At 38.5% G+C, this 24,811-nt stretch overlaps 1 protein-coding gene across 5 annotated transcripts in view; it reads right to left on the bottom strand.

The window, feature by feature from the left end:
• Positions 1-13,705: 13,705 nt before the first annotated feature.
• Positions 13,706-24,811, bottom strand: part of RB1CC1 (RB1 inducible coiled-coil 1) — a 155,676-nt gene continuing 144,570 nt past the window's right edge. For 4 of the 5 annotated variants that reach the window (XM_059724097.1, XM_014606838.3, XM_014606840.3 and 1 more), the window contains 3 exons: positions 21,617-21,753; positions 15,334-15,404; positions 13,706-14,699 (listed from right to left, as the gene is read on the bottom strand). In XM_059724097.1, the coding sequence (XP_059580080.1) occupies positions 14,622-14,699; positions 15,334-15,404; positions 21,617-21,753 (286 nt within the window). In that variant the 3' untranslated portion in view covers positions 13,706-14,621. The remainder of the gene's footprint in view (positions 14,700-15,333; positions 15,405-21,616; positions 21,754-24,811) is intronic. The other variant, XM_014606839.3, reaches the window with a different exon arrangement.

Below are 24,811 nucleotides of genomic sequence, written 5' to 3'. Positions count from 1 at the left end.
TTCAAGGGGATTTCATATTGACAAGACTTCAAACTGCTGATTCATTTGTAGGATCAGGGGCTTCAAAATGGCTCAGCTAACTTGCTAAAAATCTTGACATTAATTCTACTCCAGGGAAGCTACTAAGATTTGAGTCCACTCATGTTCGTGGGAAGAGGAAGTGACAAACTGTTACCTAAACTGTCAGCCTAGCTAGGAAGTAATTACACTACTTTTATTTCATGTCATTTCTCAGACCATACTATATTTCACTTGTAATATTTCAAACCAAGCCAGGAGGCAGTTTGGCTAAGGAAAAAGCCAAATCTACTCAATCTACCTTACATTTGAAATGCTCAATCATATATTCAGCAGTATAGTTCTTTACATGTTAAAGTTACTTACATAAGCTGAATTGTGAAATCACTCCCTTCCATGCCTATAGCATATATGCCTCTACTGTGGCTTGAACTAATATATATTTTTAACACAAAGGCAGATTTATCATATTTTGCTTTTGATCATTTAGATGCAATTGCTAACAAGGAAAATATGAAATAAGTTTTTGCTCCTTGAATTTTATTGGACATTTCTCTAAAATTCATGTCAATATTTATTTTACTAGTTCAACTGTAGACTAATAATTTTACTTAAGAATTCTCAGCTGTAAATGAACAAACACTTCAAGTATTATAACTGGTTTAATGGGTCTTAATACATAATTACTTAGTTTTGGAAATGCATAGCTTTATAATTACTCATTTTTTATCTTTAAAGGAATCTTCTGCAAAATAAAATATTACACACAACTATGAGAATGACATTGTATTGTTCATCTTCACAGACTCTTTGCTTATTTTATGTTATAAAATGATTTCTTCCAGATTTTACAATTTATTTTTTTTATTTTGCTATTCAAGTACCAGCTTATCAACAGCCATGTGATTTATATCAATTTACATACTGTATAATAATCCCTCCTATCTGAAATTTCAGAACTTTTTTTTTTATGCATATGTAACTGAGTTTTGTTGAATGCTTCCCGTATGAAAATAGATTGAAATTTCATAGATTTCATAGACATTAGGGCTGGAAGGGAAATAGGAAGATCATCGGGTCCAGCCCCTCACCCGAAGGGCAGGAAGTCAGCTGGGGTCATAGGATCCCAGCAAGATAAGCATCCAATTTTCTCTTGAAGGTGTTCAATGTAGGCACTTGAACCACCTCTGTTGGCAGGCTATTCCAGACCTTGGGGGCTCGGACAGTAAAGAAATTCTTCCTTATGTTCAGCCTGAAACAGTATTGCAGTAGTTTATAACTGTTCGGCCTCGTCATCCCTTGGGGCGCTCTGGCGAACAAACATTCCCCCAGATACTGGTGGTCACCCCTGATAAACTTATAGGTGGCCATCAAATCACCCCTGAGCCTGCACTTTTCCAGGCTAAAGAGCCCCATGGCGCTCAGCCTGTCATCGTAAGGTCTGTTTTCCTGATCTCTGATCGTGTGTGTGGCTCTTCTCTGGACTCTCTCAAGCTTCTCCACATCCTTTTTTGAATTGCAGAGCCCAAAACTGGATGCAGTACTCCAGCTGTGGCCTCACCAAGGCAGAGTACAAGGGGAGAACGACATTGCAGGATTTGCTGGTGATTTGAAAATGTGGTCTTTCAATCAAATACATTAAGAAAATTAAAATGTGACTGGCTTCTCTGTAAAATACCACATACAAGGATCTGCAAAAACCCCAAGCAGCTCATTTTCCATATGCCAAACAGCTGATTTTGTTCACTTAAAAAAATATTTTCAAATCAGCAACCAAGTATTGTATGAAGTAGTGGCTGATGGCATGTTCATATGCACGGGTGTGTGTGCATGTGCATGATTAAATGCATTAATCTGTCTTCAGTAAAAGGAAGTTCACACCATCTTGGAGAAGATATCTTCAAGTATTGCAGAGCTCAGAATTTCCAGGAACAGGAATTCAACTCTTGTACTAACAACTCTGTGCGGCACTGGCACTGTGAACTCTTTCAATATCTTGTTTCAGAACTATTTTTCAAGACCTTCAGTAGAAACATTTTTACTGAACAAGTAAGCATACATCCTGATCTCTGTGTGGAGAGATTATTTGGAAATGGTACAGCTTCTTGGGGTTTCATATTTCAGAGAATTAGGGGAAAGCTTCCTATAAGACTTCCCATGAACTTCTAAGATAACTAAGTGGGTCATTGCAAACTTGGACGTGAAGTAAAACTCCATGGAGAACATGGCTATTGGTGACTCTGCACCACCGGTACTAGCTTAACTATAGTCACTGGTGCTGCTTAACCACAGGCCAGAAATCTAGTATGGAAGAGGTATTTCTGTACTCTAGCATATATATGTTACCATCCAGTAATGTTCAAAATACAGGGGTACCACTTGAATTCCATGGACCATGAGGGAGGAGCTATTGTTGGGGTGAAATTTTACAGTTCAAAGTGTAAAACAGTATATGAGGAACACTATTTTGTTAGTAACTAATCTATTTTTAGTGCTAATCAAAGAGGGCAGATAATTATTTTGGTGGATGTCTGCTATACACAAGGTCTTACTAAATGAGCAGCATTGAAAAGAGTCGAGGGGAACGTTACCATTGATGCATACAGAAACAGATCAAATCCAAAATATGAACTAGCCTGATTTGCAAATAATTGAAGCTAAACATAAACAACTCTTCTCTTATTTTGACATAGTTAAGAGCAGTTGAGGCAGCAACAGCAGAAAAGCTAAACATCTACAGCATCTACTAGGGCAGAGGTGTGCAAAATGGTGGATCCAGCCAAAAGCTAGACTCCGTTTCCCAGCAGCCCAAACCTGCATGGCTGGAGACCCCCAGCAGCAGCCTCACTGCGATAGTACAGGGGCAGGGTTTCCATGGAGACTGGCCCCAGCAGCAGTAGCAGGGCATGCAGCAGGGTGGGGACCTGCTCCAGGACCAGACTGGGATCTTGCAGCAGTGACAGCATGGTCCAGAGCCGGGGAAGAGCCATAATCTGTGGCCTGCATGCTTCAGACCATGCTCTCACCACTGTAAGGAGCCAGGGAAGAGCCACGATAAGCTGCCTGCATGCCCCTGCCCAGAGCACACAGGCTGCAGATTGTGGCTCTGCCCCAGCTGCAGGCCATGCTGTCACCACTGCAAGACCCCAGACTGGCTCTGGAGCAGCTCCCCACCCTGCTAGCGTTGCTGGGGCTGGTCTCCATGGAAACCCTGGCCTTGCATTATTACAGCATGGCTGCTGCCAGGGTTTCCATGGAGACTGGCTCCAGCCACGTGAGCAGGGGTTGCTGGGAAATGGAGTCTTCTGCCAGCCAGGTCAGCCTATGGGCTGGACTTTGCCTGCCTGTGTATTAGGGGGTTAACTGATTTGAAAAACCTAGAAGATCATAAGGCAGTAGCATACCAAATAAAAATATGTTCAAAGTTCACTGGTAATTGTGAGTAACATCTTCCTTTGTGTCTGAGCAAAGTAGATGGAAGTCTATTCGTTCTCCATTAGAGAAAAAGTTACTTTTCATCTCAAGATGGGAAGACTCACATTTTTAGCAATGAAGGTGGTCAGTTCAGCTCCTGGAGCCAACCAACATGGCAGTCATCTTAAAAAAAAACAACTCTACAATTTGTAAAGGATTTTATATCTCTTTTCCTGGTCAATGTTTGACATGCAGACACACCAAAGCTCAACAGCCCCCACTGGCTAACAGACCAGGTAGGGGGCAGTAATGCATGGTAGAAGCAAGAACAAAGTTGTGGAATAGCCTGATTGTAAGGAGAGTCTTTTTCTAACCTATTGAGTTATGCCCTGAAGCATAACAGGTTACAACATCTACTATAAACTTTTTAAGTAGTACAGTTCAATGCAACTTTGGATGTTCTAGTATTCATTCTGATGCTGTTTAACTGAAAATTCAAGATTGTAAGAAAGTGAAAATGGTAATTTTTAACTTGACCAGTTTAGAACTGATGTTCAACCTGTCTTGCTAAAGGACATTAAAGTTTGTTGGAACGGACTCCAAAATATGTTTTGGCAGGGAAAAACTCTAGTGATGTATCCACTATTAGAACACTGCTTTCCTTCTGCTAGTGGGCCGTGAATCCCCAGTGAAGTGACAGACCGTGTCTTCCCGAGCTATGCTGATATTAAGCAACGCAGCTCTCAGATGTTTCCACAAGTTACGTAACTTGCTATTTACCAAAACCAGCCACGTGAATTTCCATTCCAGAGAGAAATACAAAATTACCAAAGGAGCAGGTGGGGAAAAAAAGTTTCAAGTTATGGAACATACTGTTTAATGGATTGAGAATTAAAACTATTTTAATGCACTTTCCTCTGCCTGATCCATTTACTTTAAAAGCAAAACAAAACTTAGTTGTCCCATCAGCATTACAGCTGGGGTGATAAATGACAAGGTACTAGAGAGGGCTGGCTGGAAAAAAAAATTCCAATTTGCAAAAAAAAAAAAAAAAGTTTTGACAGTGGTTTTAGTTCTGATGTGAACGTGAGATCTTTACACAAAGGCACAAAGGGGAAAGCCTCCCAACAGGTTGGCATAAGACACTCACCACGGACATGGTAAGGCCATGGTAAAACCCCCTGGTAAAGTGGTAGAGCAGAGCCTTGAATATGGCTCTCCCACATCTCAGAAAGCACACTACTGAGCATGGTATTGGCTATTTTATTGTTTAACTTCACCTTTCTGATGAAAGGGGTGCAGTTTCTGTTCAGTTTTGACACCTTTTCCAAACAGAAACATTTTTCCTAATTAGTTGCCATCAGGTGGCACTAGGGCATATTTACTGCTCCCTGCCAGCCCCACCTCCAGACCTTGTAGAACTACAGTGAAGGGGGAGCCAGCAGGAGAAATTGAAGCTGGCAGAACTGCTGGAGAAAGCAGCTCAGTCAAAAACAGGTGACAGCACCAGGGCACCTTCTACGGTTTTTACAGTAAACATTCTTCTCCACTATTGAGACTGCTGCAAATCCTCTCCCGCTCCCCCTTCTCATTTTAGTTCAAACTTATACTCTAAAGCTTACCTCCATGGCTTTCTCTTTAGTGCCTTTCTTTAGCTTATCTTTTCCTAAATGATACCTTCTCCATAATCCTAGCACTACCTTGACATATTCTTCCATAACATTATTTGCTTCTATAGCTCTTCCCCTCCCCACCCTCCACCTTAGTTTATTTACACTGTAAATTTGTTGCAGCAGGACTGTGTGCTACTGTATTCCTGTACAGGGCCTAGCACAAAGGGATTCCATTTTTTATTGTTTACTAGGCCCTACTATAACCAACATGATTAAAAACAACAGTCAACTGAAATCAAATTAGTTGAAATTCATAGTGGTTGGTTATTTAAAACCTTTAGTCCTAATACAGACCCTTAGAAAACTGCAGCACTGCTTAGGTATGAAATAGATACTAATAGGCATGAAACCATTTAGTCCTGTGGCTTCTTGCAGTTCAAGTTACTAACACTACAATGGTCAGTTTTACATCCAAGGGACACAGACTGCAACCCTAAGCAAAAAAGAAAGAAAACTGTACAAATTCAGTTTGCACAAATTTAACATTTACTGATCTCTCACTTTAAACACAAGGTTTAATCTAAATAGCAGGAGATTTCAGTCTTTTGTCTTTACATACTGTGAAATAAGACTTCATTGCTGTCTCAGTGAACTAGCCTGCATTTCAGGCTAGATATCAGGAGGCACTACACTTCACTGTCAGGGTGGCTAGGAGCTGGAACCAACTTCCAAGGGAAGTCATGCTTGCCCCTAACCTGGGGGTCTTCAAAAGGAGGCTAGACAGCCACCTAGCTGGGGTCATTCAACCCCAGCATCCTCTCCTGCCCATGGTAGGGGGTTGGACTTGATGATCTGCTTAGGTCCCTTCGGATCCTAGCAACTATGAAACTTACATCTGTTACCAAATTGGAAAGGAGACAACAGGTGGGGCAGGGTGGCACCTTAGAAACTAACTTCTTCAGATAGGCATCTCTGAACAAATTTCTCTCTAAGGTGCCACCTTGACTTGTCTTTTACCTAACTCCAAACTAAGCTAGCAACTACCTCTCAGAAGTAGGGGTGCACTGATAAGAGTTTTGGTAGGCCTGTGTGAATAGGGAAGTATTTGATTCCGATTTGGATTTGGCCTATTCAGAGGACAGTGATTCAATTTGGAGTTTGGGATCACTGTCCTGAATTGTGTTGGCTGAATCGGCTTTGGAAGATTTGGCTCCGATTCAGAGAGATTTGGTGATTCGGGCAAAGAGTGTAATAGGGAAATCACTGAAATACCTATAACTTTTTCATTTTTTGGCAGACTTGGATAAAAACAGCAGGAATACTAGTGCCTTCTGAGGGTATGAAGCCCACCAAGTTTCAAGAAGATAGGTGCAGGTGTTTCTGGAAAACTGTACCTCAAAGCCCTGAAAGCAAACTCCTGTTATTTGTATGTTAAGGCAAGTTTGGATGAAAACAGCAGGGATCGTAGCATGCAACAGGGGGCCTTCCTAGTGCCAGTTAGATCTTTGCCCGCCCACCTGTTTCTGAGCCAGCCACCTGACTCTTTTCCTCAGACAGAAACAGCTCACAAAAGGGACAGAAAGGCTGCAGACAGAGGCTTATATGCTTATTTCTACATCCCTCCCTCAGAGCACTGTGATTGGAAGGGGGACTCAGGGAAAGATCACAGTCACTGGCCAACTGCAGATGTCAGTCTTTCCCCCGTTGCTCCCCCTCCCTCTTCTCAGTTTCTGTTCTCCCAAAAGAATGCTTTCTGAATCTCCGAATCTATCTTTTTCTGAATCAATTCGGAGGCTCCAAATAGATTCGGAGGTTTCTTTTTGACTACCAATTTGATTCGGATTTGGCAGTTTGACCTCTGAATCAGGCCAAATATTCTTCGAATCAAATTGGTGACTGAAGCTTCTCATGCCTCTAATTTTTGGGGCTGATACCGATAGCCGATTTTTAAGGAGGCATATCAGCCAATACTGATCTGATTTCCGATATGCAGCTCTTCAGCTTCGAGAGTTGCATACAGCTGGTAAGTCTGGTATGGTGGAAGGGGAGGGGAGGGGTGTGGGACAGCAGATCAAGGCCCCTGTGGTAAGTGAGGGAACGGGGCAGGCGCTGACCAGCTGAGGAGCACAAGACAGAGCCACAAGCAGCTCATCTAGGGGGAAGGTGGAGCGTGTGCCCCCCAGATCTGCACAGCATGGGGCAAGTTGCAGCTGTAGGCTGGGGTGGGCCAGAGGCATGGCTTGTCAAGGAGGGCAGAGGCGGCATGTACATGCAGCACATCCGGTTATGGTCTGGAAACTCGCCATTCATCTGGGAGAGCATGGAGGGGCAAGTGCCCCCAGATCTGCCCAGCTGGGAAGAGCCCCGCACAGCCTGGCCCACACAGACCCGGGGGCACCCCCCCCCCGATGACGAGCAGTGGGAGCAGCAGTGAGAGCTGCCAAACGAGCAACAGATGAGCCATGTGCAACCGCGGAGGCCACCCCTCTCCCTTCCCATGCCCACCCCAACAAGCTTCGCCTCCGTCCCACGCCCACCCCAGCTGGGCAACCCCTGCCCGAGCCACAACCCCAACCCCACACCCTCCCTCATCACAGGAGCCTTGATCTGCCCCCCCATGCCCCTTGCCCCTCCCACATCCCCTTCCCTTTCCCCCACACCAGATTTACCAGCTGCACACAGCACCTCACGCTGCTGGCTCTGCTTCTCACTGTCTATGTGCTGTGCTGCGGCTGCGCACATGCACAGGTATTTATCAGACAAATTATTGGCTGCATAGGGCCAATTTTTGATACAGAAAATTTTCTTTATATCAGTGCTGATCTGATATCAGACTGATGGATCAGTGGCACCTCTACTCAGAAGCAATCGAAGTATGGAATAGGCTCAGCAATTTCTTTGAGTGTAGCCCACCTTGCCTTTGTACCTACTAAATTCACAACCATAAATCCATTGTTGCTTATATTTTAGGTATTGTGATGGTTAACATGATGTGGACTAGCCTTAAAGGTTGATTATGATCCTGCTTCATATTTAGTTTAAACAAGGTTAGGTAGCTCTGGATTAAGTTCTTTATTTAAAATGTCCAATATATACTTATACTTACTTTGGAAAACTAAAGAAGCTTGCTGGCATATTATTTATCAAAAGGTCAGCAGAAACATATTTAATGCATGCATCATATTTCTTATAAATATTCAATCTGATTGGAAGAAGTTATTCAGAGGTAAGAACATTAAACTTAAGAATTAGTAATGCAGTGAAAATTCAAATGGACAAACCAAAAGCATTTTACTGCTTAATCATTACACAGATTGAATGTCTTTACAACTGCATACTGTTCCATTTCTACCATGCACTCTGATTTGTCAAAGATATTAAGAAAAATACTTTTAATTAGCAAAACAATATCCAAAATCCTACCAATAAGATGCTCTCAGAGGAATATACTTTCAACCTGGAATTTTATTAGGTGTCATTCTTCATAGTCAATTTAAAAGGGATTAGCTTTGATTTACACTAATACTTTGTCTTTCAAATTTAGAGTAAAATATAAAGACAGTATACACAAGACAAGACTCCTGACTACCTGAAAAATATCTGGAAGAAATCAACAACTTCCTACATCATCAGAAACTATTTTTGTTAACTCCGATACAAAAGAAAAGCTTGTAATGGATATTAATTCAACTTCATCTAGGAACCTATAATCTTTCATGTTTTATGAGATCTGTAAATATTACACAGCTTCAGGAAAAAAGAACTGTTTAGAAGATGTTTTCCTATCATCTTACTAGTCTGATGCAGGGGCTATTACACTGGAAAGCTCAATGACGTCATTTTCTGACAGAAATCCTTTGGTTACAGGAGCACATTTATTGTAATTCTGAAGTTGTTTTCTACCTGAAGTGATGACAAAATGATCTATTTTACTCTTTCTAATTTTGCTCTACCCTGGTTCCTCACAAAGCTGAAGAACAAAACTCAATTGTAGTGTATTTGAGTACAGGTGGGCCCATTAGGTAGTCCAAGAATGCTCTAAAATGCATGTATATAAGGACATATATATGTATAGTCCCTCTACATGGTCTCATGCAGGATGGAAAAAATCTATTCGCTTTCTTACTCAAAAATTGAGACAAAACCAAATGAAAACTGGATCACACTGAACTACATCTGAGAGAAGTCTTTTGAGATAGATAGATGAAAGGCAAATTAAATAATAAGACAAGACAAGCAGTTGCTGGAGAATTATAGCATGGCTGCCTTGGTTAGTGTCATAAGGCACAAGACAAAAGGTATTAACCAACTACAGAGCAGTGCAATAATTTTCCATAAATGCAATGCCTGGAGGGTTTTGTTATTACTATGAAATGGAACTTGTCAGAACATCTAAATAATGAAAATAAACTCAATGTGTATGCTAGGAATAGACATAGTAATGACACCTCTTCCGGCAGCTAGTCACAATGATTCATCTTATTTGAAGTTCAAAAGTCATTTCATAATGGAAATGTGTTAAACGCTAACATTAAGCCATGATAATGAAATGGATTTTAGAAAATACAAAATTTGAAAACTTCCTCACAGAAGCAGTTTTTGTTGAGAAAAAGAGTATGCTACTTGAAACTTATTTTTCAGGGGAATTAGTAAATACTCCTAAATAGAATTGTTGCAAGTTTGCAAGAGAAATAATTTTAAAGTACCTAAATATAGCACTGCTTACGTGTTGAAATAAAAGGAAACAGTTATTAACCAACTAATAATCGCAATATGGAAATGACAATAGAATTCCTAAAGGATTATACATGGATGCTGTTAATGCACATTGTGAGTAATTTAATTACAATGGATAGTAAAGGAAGTAATCATTTGCCACTTACTGTAATTTATCATCATTGTTCTGGTACTACAGACTGGCTTGTAAGAGGATATAAAAACATCAATGAAAGTGAAATATGGCATGGGAAGTATCACAAAAGCTTAATATCCAAACATGGTCTGAACAGGAGACATTAGTTCATGTTAACACATTGGTGCCAAGAACTGTGAATTGCTAAAAAGCCCTTATTAGTCCTTATTAAATAAAACCCCCACAAGGTTGAAAGAACACTATGAAGTACTTGGTGGCTCAACTTTGTTGCTAATACGGCACTACTTAGACATTCACTTTTCCAGGTAAACGATGCCTCCCCTTCCCCACACAGGAGAGTGGGACATACAGAGGGACTTTCCAAACTCTGGAGTGGTGGATATCAGAAGGTGGCTCCCACTGCCAAAAGCTTCCCTGGATGACAAGAAGGCAGGTCTTGATGCCCACCTTTACACCCACAAGAAATGGCTATGTTTGAGGGAAAGCTAGCTGCACTTGTTGCATCAATGTGGTTTTCTATATTCTGCCTAAGGCTTCAAGAATTAGGCTTTCCTGGTGCATCCAGACTGCTGCGTGGTCAATTCCTGTACACAGCAAGATCCTGCTTTATGCTTTAAGCCCAAATTAACCACATCGGTGCAGAAAGCATAGGTCTCTCTTAAATGGGCATTTAAGCATTACTTGATCACAGAGAAATCCTTGGCTAGAATAGGGAGTTGGCTCTATGATCATATATCTGGCTACCTAGAACAAGAATTTAACTAGAACACATTAAGCTTTGCTAATAATGCCCCTGGACAATACTGGTCCAAAACTTAAGGCCTGCCTAAAACAGTACCTACCACTTCCTTGGTCTGGGAAAGCATAAAGACAGCTTAAAACAAAAAGTTCTATTGAGCTGTGAAAATAACTAATTGATTAGTTGAGCAGCCACTCTGAAAAGCTTAAAAAAAAAAGTCAACCTGAAAAGGTCTGATTCAGAGTAGTGATTTCAAGTTTAAATCTCTCTTCAGCTGGCAGACACTCCTAACCACTAGACTAGAGGGCATTCTTAAGTGAGTCTCTTCTACTGAAGATCTTCTATGCAATAGTAATTAAATAATCCTCAGGCACAGCCTGGAGCACTATTATCTTACTCAAAATGAGTGCTACACTACAAAATAGTAGGCAGACACCGTTATCAAAACCATTATCTCCTCCACCTCCAGTTGGTAAGACACCTGAACAACTCATTAAGAAATGCCAACATAAATAGTTTTAAATGTTTCTGTTTTTCCCCCACTTATAGGTTCAAAAATATATGCTGAATTTGATCTGAATTGGCTGACCCCAAAAGTTTTAGCTGATCCCAAATCGCATTTTACATCAATTAAATTTGCCAAAAAAGATGCTGCCTCTTCTACTACTGATCTTAAATTCCATTCTGTTAAATTCTTTATCAGTTTTGAAATGTGTACTGGATTGGTGTTAGCCTAACAGCTCTCATTTACTAGTTTTAGTAGTCCAATATATGTATCCTCTTCAAAAACAATGAAAAGCCCTTTTGCACACTCTTTGGGTTCAAACCTTTCTTAATTTTCTTGCTGGTACAACTGAATCACCATGATTCAAAGGCAAGACTGGATAATTCAAAGAACGTACATGCTCTAGAATATTTTATCAACTCCCCTCACACCCTGCTCCAAAGCTGTGGCTCGAAGTGATGCAAGTATAAACAGAATCACAAGCAAAAATAGAAATGGACTAATTATACAATTAGTTTATCTACCTCCCTGTGCATATACTGATTACCCAGATTGTAACAGTATATACAAGGCTTCATTTTTGTGGGGCAAGATTAAACACAAAGGTGGTGCATAACAAACATACTTGCAGGAGTTAGTAAGGCTGCGCCATCTAACAAGTATGTAAACTACATTTTTTTCAATGGCTGTTCAGAATCATTACTGAATATGTTTGACAGAATTTCCATTTTAAATATACATAAAGATTATAAAATGAAGCACATGACATATTCCTAAAAAATGAAAGCTACTGCCGATTGTTTATATTTTAGAAGTATGACTGCATATAGCAATAATAGTAGCTGTTTTTTAATACTAGGCTGATATCAATGAAGGTTTTTTCCCCGTTACAGTCTGCATTTCTGATTATTAATTACAGTACTTTTTATTTCTTTAAATATTTAGCAGGTTTATTCCTTATATTCAAAATGTCCTCCTGACCCCGAGCTTTGAACAATTATTACAGATTGACTATCACTTATCAGCTAGTCTCACAGTAGAAAACCAATTACCTACAAATCTTAAAATATAAGATGCATCAAAGAAATCAAAAGCCAACTTTCACAACGTCATTATTTTTTTCCTGTCTGTACGTTTGATTATTAATAAACTTTGCCAAGCTATCTTGTCAGTGAATTAAGGGCATGGTCAAGTGAAAAAAAATCAGCTACCTGGCTAAGACCAGAACAAAGAATTAATGCAAACCTCTTCTTCCTAAGTGGGTTTATTCAGGTTAGTGCAGAAATACCAAAGTTTGCCGTGTCTGTTTAATTTTATGTAGCTAAGTGTCCTCCTATGCTGAGGAACCCAGTAATTACCCTCATGAAGAATGTGTGTGGAGTGACAAGAGATACAGGGGACTGGTAATTGACAGACTGAGAACCCCTCAAAATTTCTAATTTTGACATAGCTTGAAAAGACTCATGCACTTGTATGGCAGGAACACACTGTTGTCTCTTGGACCTAAATGAGTGTCCTGCAGTCAAATGGGTGCTTCATTTTCAAAGGAGACACTGGAAAGTTTTCTACTCATCTGTATTTCTACTGGGCTGTAGAACCTCATATTCTACCATGGATCAGTGCTTGGTGGCTGTAGAGAAGCTATGTAACTGCTGCTGGTTGAGGATTTTTCTCCAAGGAATTAAACTTGTGGGAATAGCAACATGGTCAAGCCTGGTGAACTTTGAACTTAACTGAAGACAAAAAGTAGGCTAGGAAAAGAAAATTAAAATCATATTATGAATTCAGACTTGAACACTACACTTTTATACTGGGATTTACTTATTTTTACCACAATAAACCTACTGAAATATTTCTGCTGAAGAACCCATGTTTCTGCTTAGAGGTCATTGTAATCGTTCAATGGGCTTTTATTTAACAACTGCTACCAATTTGATTTTCAGGGAGAAACTGTCACAATTTTAGAGTATTCTTTTCCCATGTATGGTTTGCAATTTGCCACATAAAATATGAAAAGCAATTCATATTTCTGTGAAGGTCTTCTAAAATCTTCAACTTTGTGATAAAAATAATGACATTTAATCCATAATTGGTACTTGATGTCACAACATTTTAGGTAGAAAACATATCCAGGAGCTTTTATATAATAATGTAGATCAATGGGAATGAAATATTACCTTTGATTATCTTGGTATATACCTGGTTGAGGGGAACAATGAGAATGCCACACTTGGCACATTTTTCTTAGAATTGTGTAACAATAGTATTGCTTCACCATAGGAGTTCATAAGAATAAATCTGCCTGTTTGGCTTGTTTGCTGACATGATATGAATTGACACTTATTTCAGTTTTACTTCTTGTTACAGGAGGAACCTGTCTATATACTGAAAAATACACAATGTTTGGGGAAAACAATGTAATTTCTAACCAATGTAAATGTATAAGAGTAATAATCTATGGCAGACTAAGAAATGACAGATCACCACTTTTTTAACTTGCACAAAACTGACATTTAGAAGGTGCACAAAACTATTCAAACATATACAGGTTCAAATCTTTATTGTTTTAAAATTCTACATGTCTTTTACAATTACAATAATTTGTTACTTAAATGACTCTTGTATGGTTAATGTACAATGGAGTTTTTTCCTGAAACTCAACCATGAAATACAATTTCATCAATATGATTTTTCTAAATAGATTAATACAAGACTTCTGTTTTGTTGGGAAGTTTCAAGTGCTTCAATTCAAATCCAACAGCACAAGGGTTCTTCCCGTCAGAATCTGTGTGATCAATCCATCGAAAGTGCTTTTGAAGATTGCAGATTTACCTTGACTGATTTCTGTATCAGCCCATCAAATTACAAAGTTTTCTTCTTCTTCTTCTTCTTTTTAACATTAAAGAGCATTTTAAGGTAATGAAACAACTTGCAGTAGTTATCTTTATGCATCTACAGAGGCAAACTCATGTTGAAGAAAAATTATATGATTATCGGCATGCAATGAACACTCTTCTTAAATAGTTGAATTTATACATATTATAAAGAATCTGTTAAAGAGTGCAAGTACTTTGATAATGATTTCACAAAGGGACATATGCTGGTAATAATGGTAACTAACATTGAACATCTAAATACGAGCTAATGTATATTTAACAGGCAATTAACATGGCTAATAATAAGCCATGATGTACAGGGTTGCCCTTTGAGAAAATGAACTCATTTGGTCCACAGTACTAAAGTTATCTGGGTGAAAAAATTGGAACAGTTAGGGCCAGGTATTTTGATGAAATTCTTGTTTCTAAAATGTAACCCGTTAAAAAGTAAAAGTAGTACGTCAGTGAAGTTTATTGTCACATGACCTCAGTATAAAAAAGATGGCATGGTATTTGTAGTGATGAATGAGCACTGAAGGACACGTCTGAAAAGAATGAGACAAAGAACTGAGTTTCCACTGGGTTATACTTTCTTGTTCCATGGCACTGCTTTCACTCTGTAGAATTTTGTACCCAAAGGAACTTTAAATCTGTTTTGTGCCTGAAAGAACCAGCAAGAATTGATACAAATTACATCTAAACGCATTTTAAAATTTGTGTTCTGTTTTCACTAACATTTTTCAGAGCATGACCAGATTTTCATCCTCTTATACCTTTTTTCAACTGGTATCTGAAAACTGATTTGGCAATACTAATTATTCAAAATGTCCACTGATACCATTTGTTTATCACAATTAATAAGGGTATGCATTACATAACAGGGGATGCTCTTTACTCCTACATTAATTAGCTCTCTTAGGCTCTGTAAAGCAGCAATTGCTCACAAATCAAAACTATTTAGAAATGAATAATAGTTTCCAACACATTCATGCATTATTTTCAAAATAACTCATACATGTACTATCTGTGTTGGCAAAATTATGTAAGTCTAACTACTTCCCTAAATTCCTATTTTAAACACATTCATAAAACTTCTAATTCATACATTTATGCATGCTCTGGGAGACATCTCCAAGTCTCCAATCAATTACAAGAGCTATGGGCTACTTTCTGCCACACTTGCATATAATACGTATTTATTTCAACAAGGTACATGTGCATGACTGTATGTGGGGCAAAATTTGGCTCTATTTCTCTATTGAAATTATTAGTTCATGTGTTTAATAGCTCCTTACCTTTTTTGCCTGGCAATACTCCTTTTCCATTACCTTTCCTAGCACCCAAGGTCTTCTAGATGCACCTGAAGCTAAAAAGAAAAGAAATTAAACAATGCATCACGGAGAACTAAAAATTTTTGATGTTTTTCCGGCGGGGGGAGGGAAGAGGGCAGAAAGAGGGGGGAGAGGAAATCAAAATCGCCAAAACAGGACATAACTTTCAAAGCAAAAACTTCCAATTTCACAATCTGAAATTACTTAGAAATAAAATAAAACAACCCATATCAGAATAATAAGCTTTGAAAACTGTTGAAACAACCTTCTTTCTATTGACCCTCCAAATAGCTGTTTTTTCTTCCAATTTGGGTTGGGAAAATTCTTTAAATGTTTCACAAAATGGGAAAAACAAAACATTTCCTATCCAGCTCCCTGCACTGAGAGATGGGACACGATTTTTAAATGCAAATGCTGTGAAAACAGATAGCTTCCAAACTCAAATGAGTTATTTTCCCAGGGCCCAAGTATATGCACATTTGCAAATTTTGGCTATGATCTGCTTTGTTGCAGTACTTCAGTTTCATAAACAGTATTAATTTAGGCTGTTTGCAGATGTTTAAATAACAAAAAAACCCCCAAACCCTGCACTTTACCAGAAGCAGTAATGCGTTACTTTGACCCGGCTCTGCAGCATCTCTATGGATTGGGCGCTTCAGTGGGGCTTTTTGGCGCTTTTATTTATTTCAAGCTGATTCAATCAGCTATTAGATAAAAGTGCTATTAAAGCCCCACTAAAGCACCTGATCTATACAGATGTTGGGTGAGCTGGTTCCAATAAGCACAATGCTTCTTCTGGGCATGAGCTGGGCTCAGTGCAGGAATACATGGAGTTTAAAGTGCTGTTGGGTTTTTGTTTGGGGTTTTTTTTTTGGGGGGGGGGGGGTTAATGTTTGCAAGCAGCCTTGTAATTTTAACTAGAATTACAAATTGATAAGATGGTTAAAGTAGAAAGAAAAAAATTAGAAAGTGTAAAACACTACCTACAGAGATAAGTTAGTAATACGATTTTGGAAATACTTCAACACACCTCTGTATATGCAATAACCAAGAAACTAAGCTCATCTTGTTTTTCAATTACAGAAGTTGTGCAAAGTTTTAAGAGTAGGTAAAATAGTAAGTTATTGACAGTTTAAAGTAAAGTAAAGCCTCAATATAAGAGATGCAGTTATACCTCACATAATACACGTTTATGTATTTACATATATGTATTTATATATGCAAAACCTGTGATTTTTTTAACTGGTGCTTACTAAGGCAGCTAGCACAGGTTCATTTACTGACAAGATGGGATCTGATTCCCAATCCCAACAATTGCATGGCAGAAAATGCAATAATGGGATCAGAGTCTAAGAGTGCCATTACTACTTACCAGCACAAGGGGAACCTGGGATCCTCCTCCATCAGCAAGTTGAAAGCTGGGTACCAGCAGCCTGTGCCTGGGACTGGCAGTCCACTGATTGTCAGTCTGAGCCCCAGAACCACACTGGAGCTGTTTTAAGACTGCTGTGTGGTCCTGGGGCAAAGACCAAAAATCAGCTGATTGTTCCAGTCCCAGGACCACAATGCAGTCTTCAGCCAGCACTGGTTACCCTGCCATTATGTTCAATTTAAGCTGTGATGGAAACTAGCTACAAGTGTTACATATCTTTTATGGAGGATTAATTCCTTGAAAATGTGTCAAAGTTACTATTTATGGTGCGATTAACTAGTTAATTGCTGCTTGACTGTAATGCCTGCTAGGAGTCTAAGAAAGTGAATTTAAGAATTGGGGAATAAGGCTAGAAGTCAGCAACCACTGAGTTTTAATCTATTTTCTGTAACAAGTTTTTTAAGTAGCTTTGGGAAAGTAATTTAACTTCTCCTGATCAGCAGGGATCCTGGTTTTCTTTAATAACAAACAAACAAACAAACAAACAAACAAACAATTTTCATAATAAAAAAGTAACCCAAAATCCACATTTTTCCATGATCAAAATGAAACATCACTAATATATATATATTTACATATTAGTGGCGTTTCATTTTAATTATGGAAAAATGTGGATTTGGGGTTTTTTAAATCTGAAAATTGGGGATTTTTTTTTTTAAGTCAGAGAAAACCAGGATCCCCACCCCAGGTCTGCAGTCCCATCCCTCCATACACTTGTCCCCACCCCTGCCTATGACCTCTCCTGGTGCCAGCACACACCAGTCCTGGCCTCCCCACCCCTGTGGTGCCTGTACCTCTTCCCCCCAACCTGGTGCCTGTACTTCTCCTGCTGCCCGACCCACCTTGTACTTGAATCTAAGATGATGGGCCTCCAACCTCATGCTGAATAGGTAAAAAACCCTTGTCTTGAATTTGAATAAATAGTGTATTTTATTTTTAACATCCAAAATCAATACAACTGGAAGTTAAAAACCAAAAATTGCTTTTCAGCATTTATACTGTTTGTATTAATCCATTTCACCCTGTTTACTGCAATAAAAGACTTCATTTAAATTCAGGTTCACAGGACAGAAGAACATTTAAAATGAAGAAACTTATTTCTTCCAGGAGGAAAAATGGGGGCTGATGTTACAATTAAAGGCAAAATTAATGCAAAAGTTCTAGGTTTCCCTAGTATTAGCTTAAAACTACACTCACAAGATTTGCACTTATAATGCACAAGATAGAACAGCTGTCACCCAGTGGTTCTCAACCATTTTAGGCTCAAGACATGAAAAATGCTGGTTTTATTCTAGTGAATTTACACGCCTACCGGTGCTAACATAGCATCCCCTGAAAAGATCTTAACCCTCTGGCACCCTGGGTTGAGAATCACTGCTTCAACCAATTTCTGAGTTGGCCTTGGTCTTAAGACAAGCAAAGGCAGATCAAATCATGATTTAACATAAAACAGTCAACATCATACCTAGTTATATGGGGAATTACCACTACCGTAAGCAATAAATGTACATGCTTTTCTGTCGAAGGAAAATTGCAAAGAAGCGTGCTGGAAACATACTGCAAAGGAAAATCTGATAGCCAAGTGGTAATATATTCAAAAGGGTGAAACCTAAATCATTCTGGAGGTAAAATGGGGGCAATGGCATAGATAGGTAAAATAAAGAAGGAGCTGACCTCCTTCTTTATTTGGTATCAAAATATTTGCAGGAAACATGGCAATGATTTTAAGAGATTGCTATAAAGCATACAAATACATCCTCAGCAATGCAGCCACTGGAACTAATAGCACTCTCAAATAAAATGAGGCATTTATTTTTCTTGAGAGAGGTGTATTTTTATGCTTATGATCAAGCTCTGAAACATATCAGGCAGTTTTTAAATTAATGATTACTAGTTTAAAACTAAACCCCAACCAAATGGGTCTATTTTGTTTATTTCCAACTTTTAAATCACACTATGTTTTATCTCTAATCATTTCCTAGACTCCAATAGAAAACAGGAACAGAACAATTTCCCCTAAATAACCACTTCTAATAAAGCTTGAAGATAAAAAAGTCCTTCACAGTATGCTTTTCATACCCTTAAAAATATTTCTCACTTGAAAGCCATAAGAAATTCCAAAATTAATGGGTTTATTTAGGAAAGTAAAAGGATACTCATGCAAACCTCGACATTTGTTTTTCCCTACATTGACTGATAAAATCCATCTGATGCTCTAGGCAAGAGGTTCTACACGTTGTTAGATTTCTTGTGAAGCACTGAGGACTGTACAAGGTCCTGCAACATATTTCTATTTACAACTCTTACCCTGCTTTCCTTTTGTTCTATCTACTCATTGTCCTTCTCTCTCTCCCTCCTGTTTTTAACTCCTTCTGAGCTTTGCTCAATCTTGTTCTTTCTTCTTAGCTGCTCTTCCTAATGGCCTTCATTTACTAGGATACTATAAAGTCAGGACCACTTTAGTGACATATTCTGCCACAGTCTGATATCCACCCTCTGAGCTGAAGTGTTTGTGCCTTTGGATCTCTTGCCTCAGTAGGCAACAGCTGGGAAGACCTGTTGAAAGACTTTGTCCGAACAAGACTTTTTGCATGTCAAGTGTGCAAAATGATATTTTGACTGTAGAGAAGTAGGGCACTAGAGACAGAACACTGGCAGGTTGGATCTGTTGTCTGATACACAATCCAGTGAAAGTCTTAGACAGAAACAAATCTTTAGATGTACCTGTTTAGGGTAGAAGACTAAATATGAAGGAAATCAGTCATCAACATCTGCATCTCATTCATTCTTGCCTAAGTGATAGTAAGAAGGCCGTCTTCAATGATATATATATATATATATATATATATATATATATAGCAGTAAACAGGCGACACTAGGCTTTAACAGTGGCCCCAGCAGTGACATAAGCAGCAGGTTAAGGTACAGAGAATAGGATATCCTACTAGACAAATGAAGGAAGCAAACAACCAGTGGGAAAGATGGGATAACGCTACGGGAGGGAGTCATATGAACCTGAAGTGAGGTAAAGGATATGTTGCCATACTTGAGCTGTAGTCCAATGCAGCTGTGATGAAAGCTTATAGAGGGGAATTAAGCATCACCCAACATCAGATCAAAGTCTTGTTAAGTTAGGTACACCTTTTCCACTGCAGATGAGACCATTCTTGCCTAGAGACTCTCACTGAGAGCTGTCCAACATATATGTTCTGAACCACAGAGTGAGTAAGCAGGAGAGAGTCAGGGAGCACCAGGAATGATCCACCAAACTGGAACCCAAAGCTTCTGGAGATAAAACTTGGGTCCAAAACTATCTTTGAAATCATATGTCTGTGGTCAGTCCAAGAGAGCAGGTAGAACCATGAACTTTTTCAGAAAGAAGGGAAGTTCACTTGATACAACCTCTATATGACCTGTGTGCTTCAAGCTCTTAGCACAGAAGAGGTGAGTGGCCTCATTGAAGGAGTCTAGCAGTCTTACATCCTGGGATTAGAGATCCAGGAGGAAAACCTAGATCATGGTCTCATGTTTCTTTCTAGCCTACAAGGCATACAAGTTACAAAGGGAGCATTTCCCAAAATGAGATTCCCCAAGGCAATAACATTCAGTTCACCGAAAAACAATTCAGTTGCCCATCCAAGGTAAAACACTGTTGCAAAATGAATATAGAGTAAATCCTAGAGGCCTGGGGGAAGTTATGATGGCATGCAAAGATGGGGAAAAATATGTTTTTCACAGAAAAGGTGGCTTTGCCAATATGGTGCAGATTTGAGAAGAAAAAATAAGAAGGAAGAAAGGAAAAATAAGAAGGGAGAGTAGCACTGAAATGGCAAGGGAAAACCCAACAAGGGAAAAAGAATAAAAATAAGAATATACTTGAGGAATATGTAAGGTGAAATGAAATAAAACTATGGTTGGATGCAAAGACAGATAGTTGAGAGGAAAAGTTACTTATCTCAAGCCAAGTCAGTTGAGAGAAACTGAGATGCAGGAAGTGCATGCTATACTGGTACTGCTACCGCTACGGTAAGACAGTCTGCGGTTAAACACTTGAAGTGTATGCACATCCACAGTGAGATTACACATAGAAGAACACAACCCCACCTTTACTGATATGCACCCTGGCATTCCTACATCCATTTAAAAGAATCATTAACAATATGTAGTTAATGCCATGTTTAATAGCTTGATTAAGACAGATAGAAATGTTATCCTGTATTTTTGTGCAAGAATCCTTCATACATACAAAGAACAAAATCTTTATTTATTTATTTATTTATTTTACAGCATAAAAAATGTAGACCAGTGGTTCCCAATCTGTGGTGCATGTACTACCAGTGGTACGCAAACCACCTGTCAGTGGTACACATTAAAAGATTATTATAATTACTTTATATGACAAAAATTTGCTGGTGGCACTAAAGGTTATATCGTTTTAAACTGGTGGTGCACAAGCAGTCAAAGTTTGGGAACTGCTCGTGTAGATGCTAGCTACAGCAGAGTTACATTTCAAGTTTCGTTGAGATTTATACTACAGGCTCATACCTAACTGAAAATTTTTAATGGCACAGCTTTCCACATTTAGTCCAAGGTATTAACTTTATAAAACACTTTACTCTTGATTGCATTGATTCGGGAATTAAAAAGACTATGCACGTACCTGGAATATGCACTTACCCAAACTTAATGTAAGCAGACAATGTGTGCTCAGTTAATATACACCCATTTAATAATTATTAAACAGCCTGTTAGAAAAATGGATGCAGAAAATTAAATATATAAGAAAGTTGTGCTCCACTGTGGTCTGACACTTACCACACTCACCTGGTTTGAGATCTAAAGCAGCAAGAGATTCTGAATGTAAGAAATACAAGGTTGGACTAACAGTAAACAACACATAGTTGTCATGGCGTTCATCCAAGATTATGAGAACCAAATCGCCAACCTGAAAACTGGATAAAAAGAATAACTTTATCTGCAAATTTTATACAAATAATAATTACAAAAACAACCTCATAGTTTACAAATGTATTTAATGTTGTTCAGCAAGTTTAAATTAAGATAGTTGCAGTGATATACAGCAGCATGTGCTGTACAACACTATATAATGCCAGTTAATTTAAATTTAATATTTTGTTATGGCATTATACATTACTTATTCTTTTAAAAAAATGCATTTTTTGTTCGTTTCAGTCCTCAGAAGTTGCACTTTTTTCTGCAAAAGGTGGTATGTACAGTGTAAACTGTGGGTACGCATACAAAGAAAAAAAACAAACCCAAAAGCTGATACTCATCTTTTGAAGTTCTACAAGGTACATGCCCTAAGCATAAAAACCAACTACAAGAAAAGTTTTCTTTGAACAAACTGTTCTCATTATTGTAGCAATGCTTTTGACATCACTATTGGTAATATTTTCATAGCTTCTGGGTAGGAATTCATACCAGAATAAAATCTAACGCCAACTCTTAAACTCTGAATTAGTTTTTTTACTTTAAGTACAAACAAAAATATTACTGATTTAAAATGAGTGTCTATTTGTGAAAAGTAGAAAAAACAAAGAAAACTGAAGTAATAACATTTTTTCTTGTATTGTTCTAATTGCTTGAGATACTTTGGAACAAAAATTAGATGGTTTTGTAGCTCTTAAAATCTGTCAAGCAGTGCATATACTGATATAATATGTTAAACTATTTAATTCTAGCTTTACATTAAAAAAAACAGGTATTGTTTCCTGTGACAACTTCCCTACAGTAAATACATATGGTAAAAATAGCTAAAGTATAAGGCGGACTAGATCCTTTAAAGTTTATGAGCCCACTGGGCACCGACGGACATGAACTCCCTCCTCCACCCTCCAAAAAACCTATTCATGCTGTATCAGAAGCAGCAGCACGTTACTTTAACCAAGCTCTGCAGTATCTGTATAGATAAGGTGCTTCAGATGGGCTTTTTGGCACTTTTAACTAAAGATGATTCAATTAGCTATTAGATACAAGCACCAAAAATGGCCCACTAAATGCCCATGTCTACAGACATTGGGAAAGCCAGGTGCAACTAAGGTGCTGCCTCTTCTGGGCATGTGCTAGGCTTGGCACATTAGTGCACTGAGTTTAAAGTGCCACTTTTTCCCACGTCTGCAAGAAGCCATTGTGCCTACCTCATCATGTATATATGCACTCAAGCTGAACAGTGCTTAAAGTGAACACGTATGCATTTAGCTGGATCAAGGGGTCTAAAAGTGGATGTATATTTAACTGACGTATCTAAAGACCAGCAGCAAAACACATATATTGGTCCATAAAATAAAGTGCTTGCTAATTTCAAATTTTTCCTGCCTGCCCCCCCCCCAGGTTACACCATGAGAAATAAAGAAAAAACAGTTCTCGGGCAAAGTTTTAGTATCCCAGTTTTAGAAGGTATTTTTCTTTTCAGAACCACTTTCCCAAGCAACAAATGCATCTTAAAACGTCTTAACCAGTGAGTGAAGATCTCATGCCATGAGAACATGCTAACAGTCATTTCGCTGTCAACATATTCTCTCCCTCCAAAAGATTAATCAAGAGGGTTGCCATAACCAAACTGCATAATGAAAGCAAGAAGGATTCTGCATACAATATTCTTTTCAGAAGAGGCATACAAAATTTTTAAAACAACAGTTCAGAAAATCAGATTCTTCTCTCCAGAAGCTAAATATTTGGACTTGGCTTAACTCATATTCATTTTATTTTTTTGAACTGTGATGATAATTATGTATTTACAAGGAACATGTTAAATATCACATTCCAACAAAGCAGTCAAAAAAATTCTTACCAGAAAGAATGATTAAATGCACCTTTCTCCTGTGATCATAGATGGGTTTATTCATTTTTCACAACTAGTAATAACTAGTTAAATTCATCCCCTGCCACTGTCAAATCGCACAGAAGAGTTTCCTCACTTCATTCCCTCAGAAATGTTTTTGACTGGCACAGTCATTAAGTCTTACAAATGTATTGTTTTTTTTCAGTAGTCAAACAAGGGAACGCTGTGCACTGATCTTACTGAAAAGGTTATCTTTTGAATAGAAAAAAACTACAAAACTAAATCCAGAAAAAGTGCTAATATATTGTTATGAATTTTTTTAAGAAACAAAATTGTACCTTGTTCGCACAACAGGATCTAGTAGTAGACCACACTCTCGGCAAGTGTACACAGATTTGTGGACATATTTTAATGTAATACTAGTATATTGGAATCATTCCAATAGTCACATCATTGAAATCTTTCATGCCTGATCCTACCCACCACATAGAAAAAGTACTTATGTGGCACTAACAGCTAAATCCTTCTTACACATCAGACAAGCTTTGACAATCTAGGTCATTTCTGATTTTTTTATGTGCTGGCATACAGGAAACCCTAGATATTCGTGGATTCGCGGTGCAAATATTCAAACCCACTCTCTCTCCATAGTGTATAGTGTTACAGTGGCAGCGGCATCTGCGTGAGCTCTGTGCCTGCTGCCACTGGGCTTCCGCCACCACCAGCGCATGCCGTTCATGAATGCAGATATTCATGAACGTATTCATGGATTTCCCCATTCACGGGGATCTATTGAACGTATGCCCCATGAATGGCGAGGGTATCCTGTATTTAATAACTTTCACAGCATCAAGTGACAATACTCAAACTGCGTTCAGTAAATAGAGGTGTAATCTATACATATATTTCACTGTTGGTAGCTGCTCATCCAGTATGTTCAAACCAAAGGTTTGTTTAGTTTAGTCAGCATGGTCTACAGGGGCACTGTATGTTCCCTTCATATCCTCATGTTTCCAGCCAAAGGGCAAAATTGCCACGTTACTTACTGGCTTTTCCCACCTCAAAGACCATGGTGTATAGATTATGAAGTACCAGAGATGGGGGAAGGTCAGGAAACATATATGTAGCCTAACATCTTGAAGATCATCAGTTATCAGATGGATAAGTAACTTTTTAAATTTCTTCAAGTGATAATTGTATACCTCTTC

The sequence above is a fragment of the Alligator mississippiensis genome, chromosome 3 (assembly GCF_030867095.1).
Source record: "Alligator mississippiensis isolate rAllMis1 chromosome 3, rAllMis1, whole genome shotgun sequence".
NCBI classification, from domain to species: Eukaryota; Metazoa; Chordata; order Crocodylia; family Alligatoridae; genus Alligator; species Alligator mississippiensis.
This window is presented reverse-complemented; position numbering and strand designations above follow the sequence as displayed.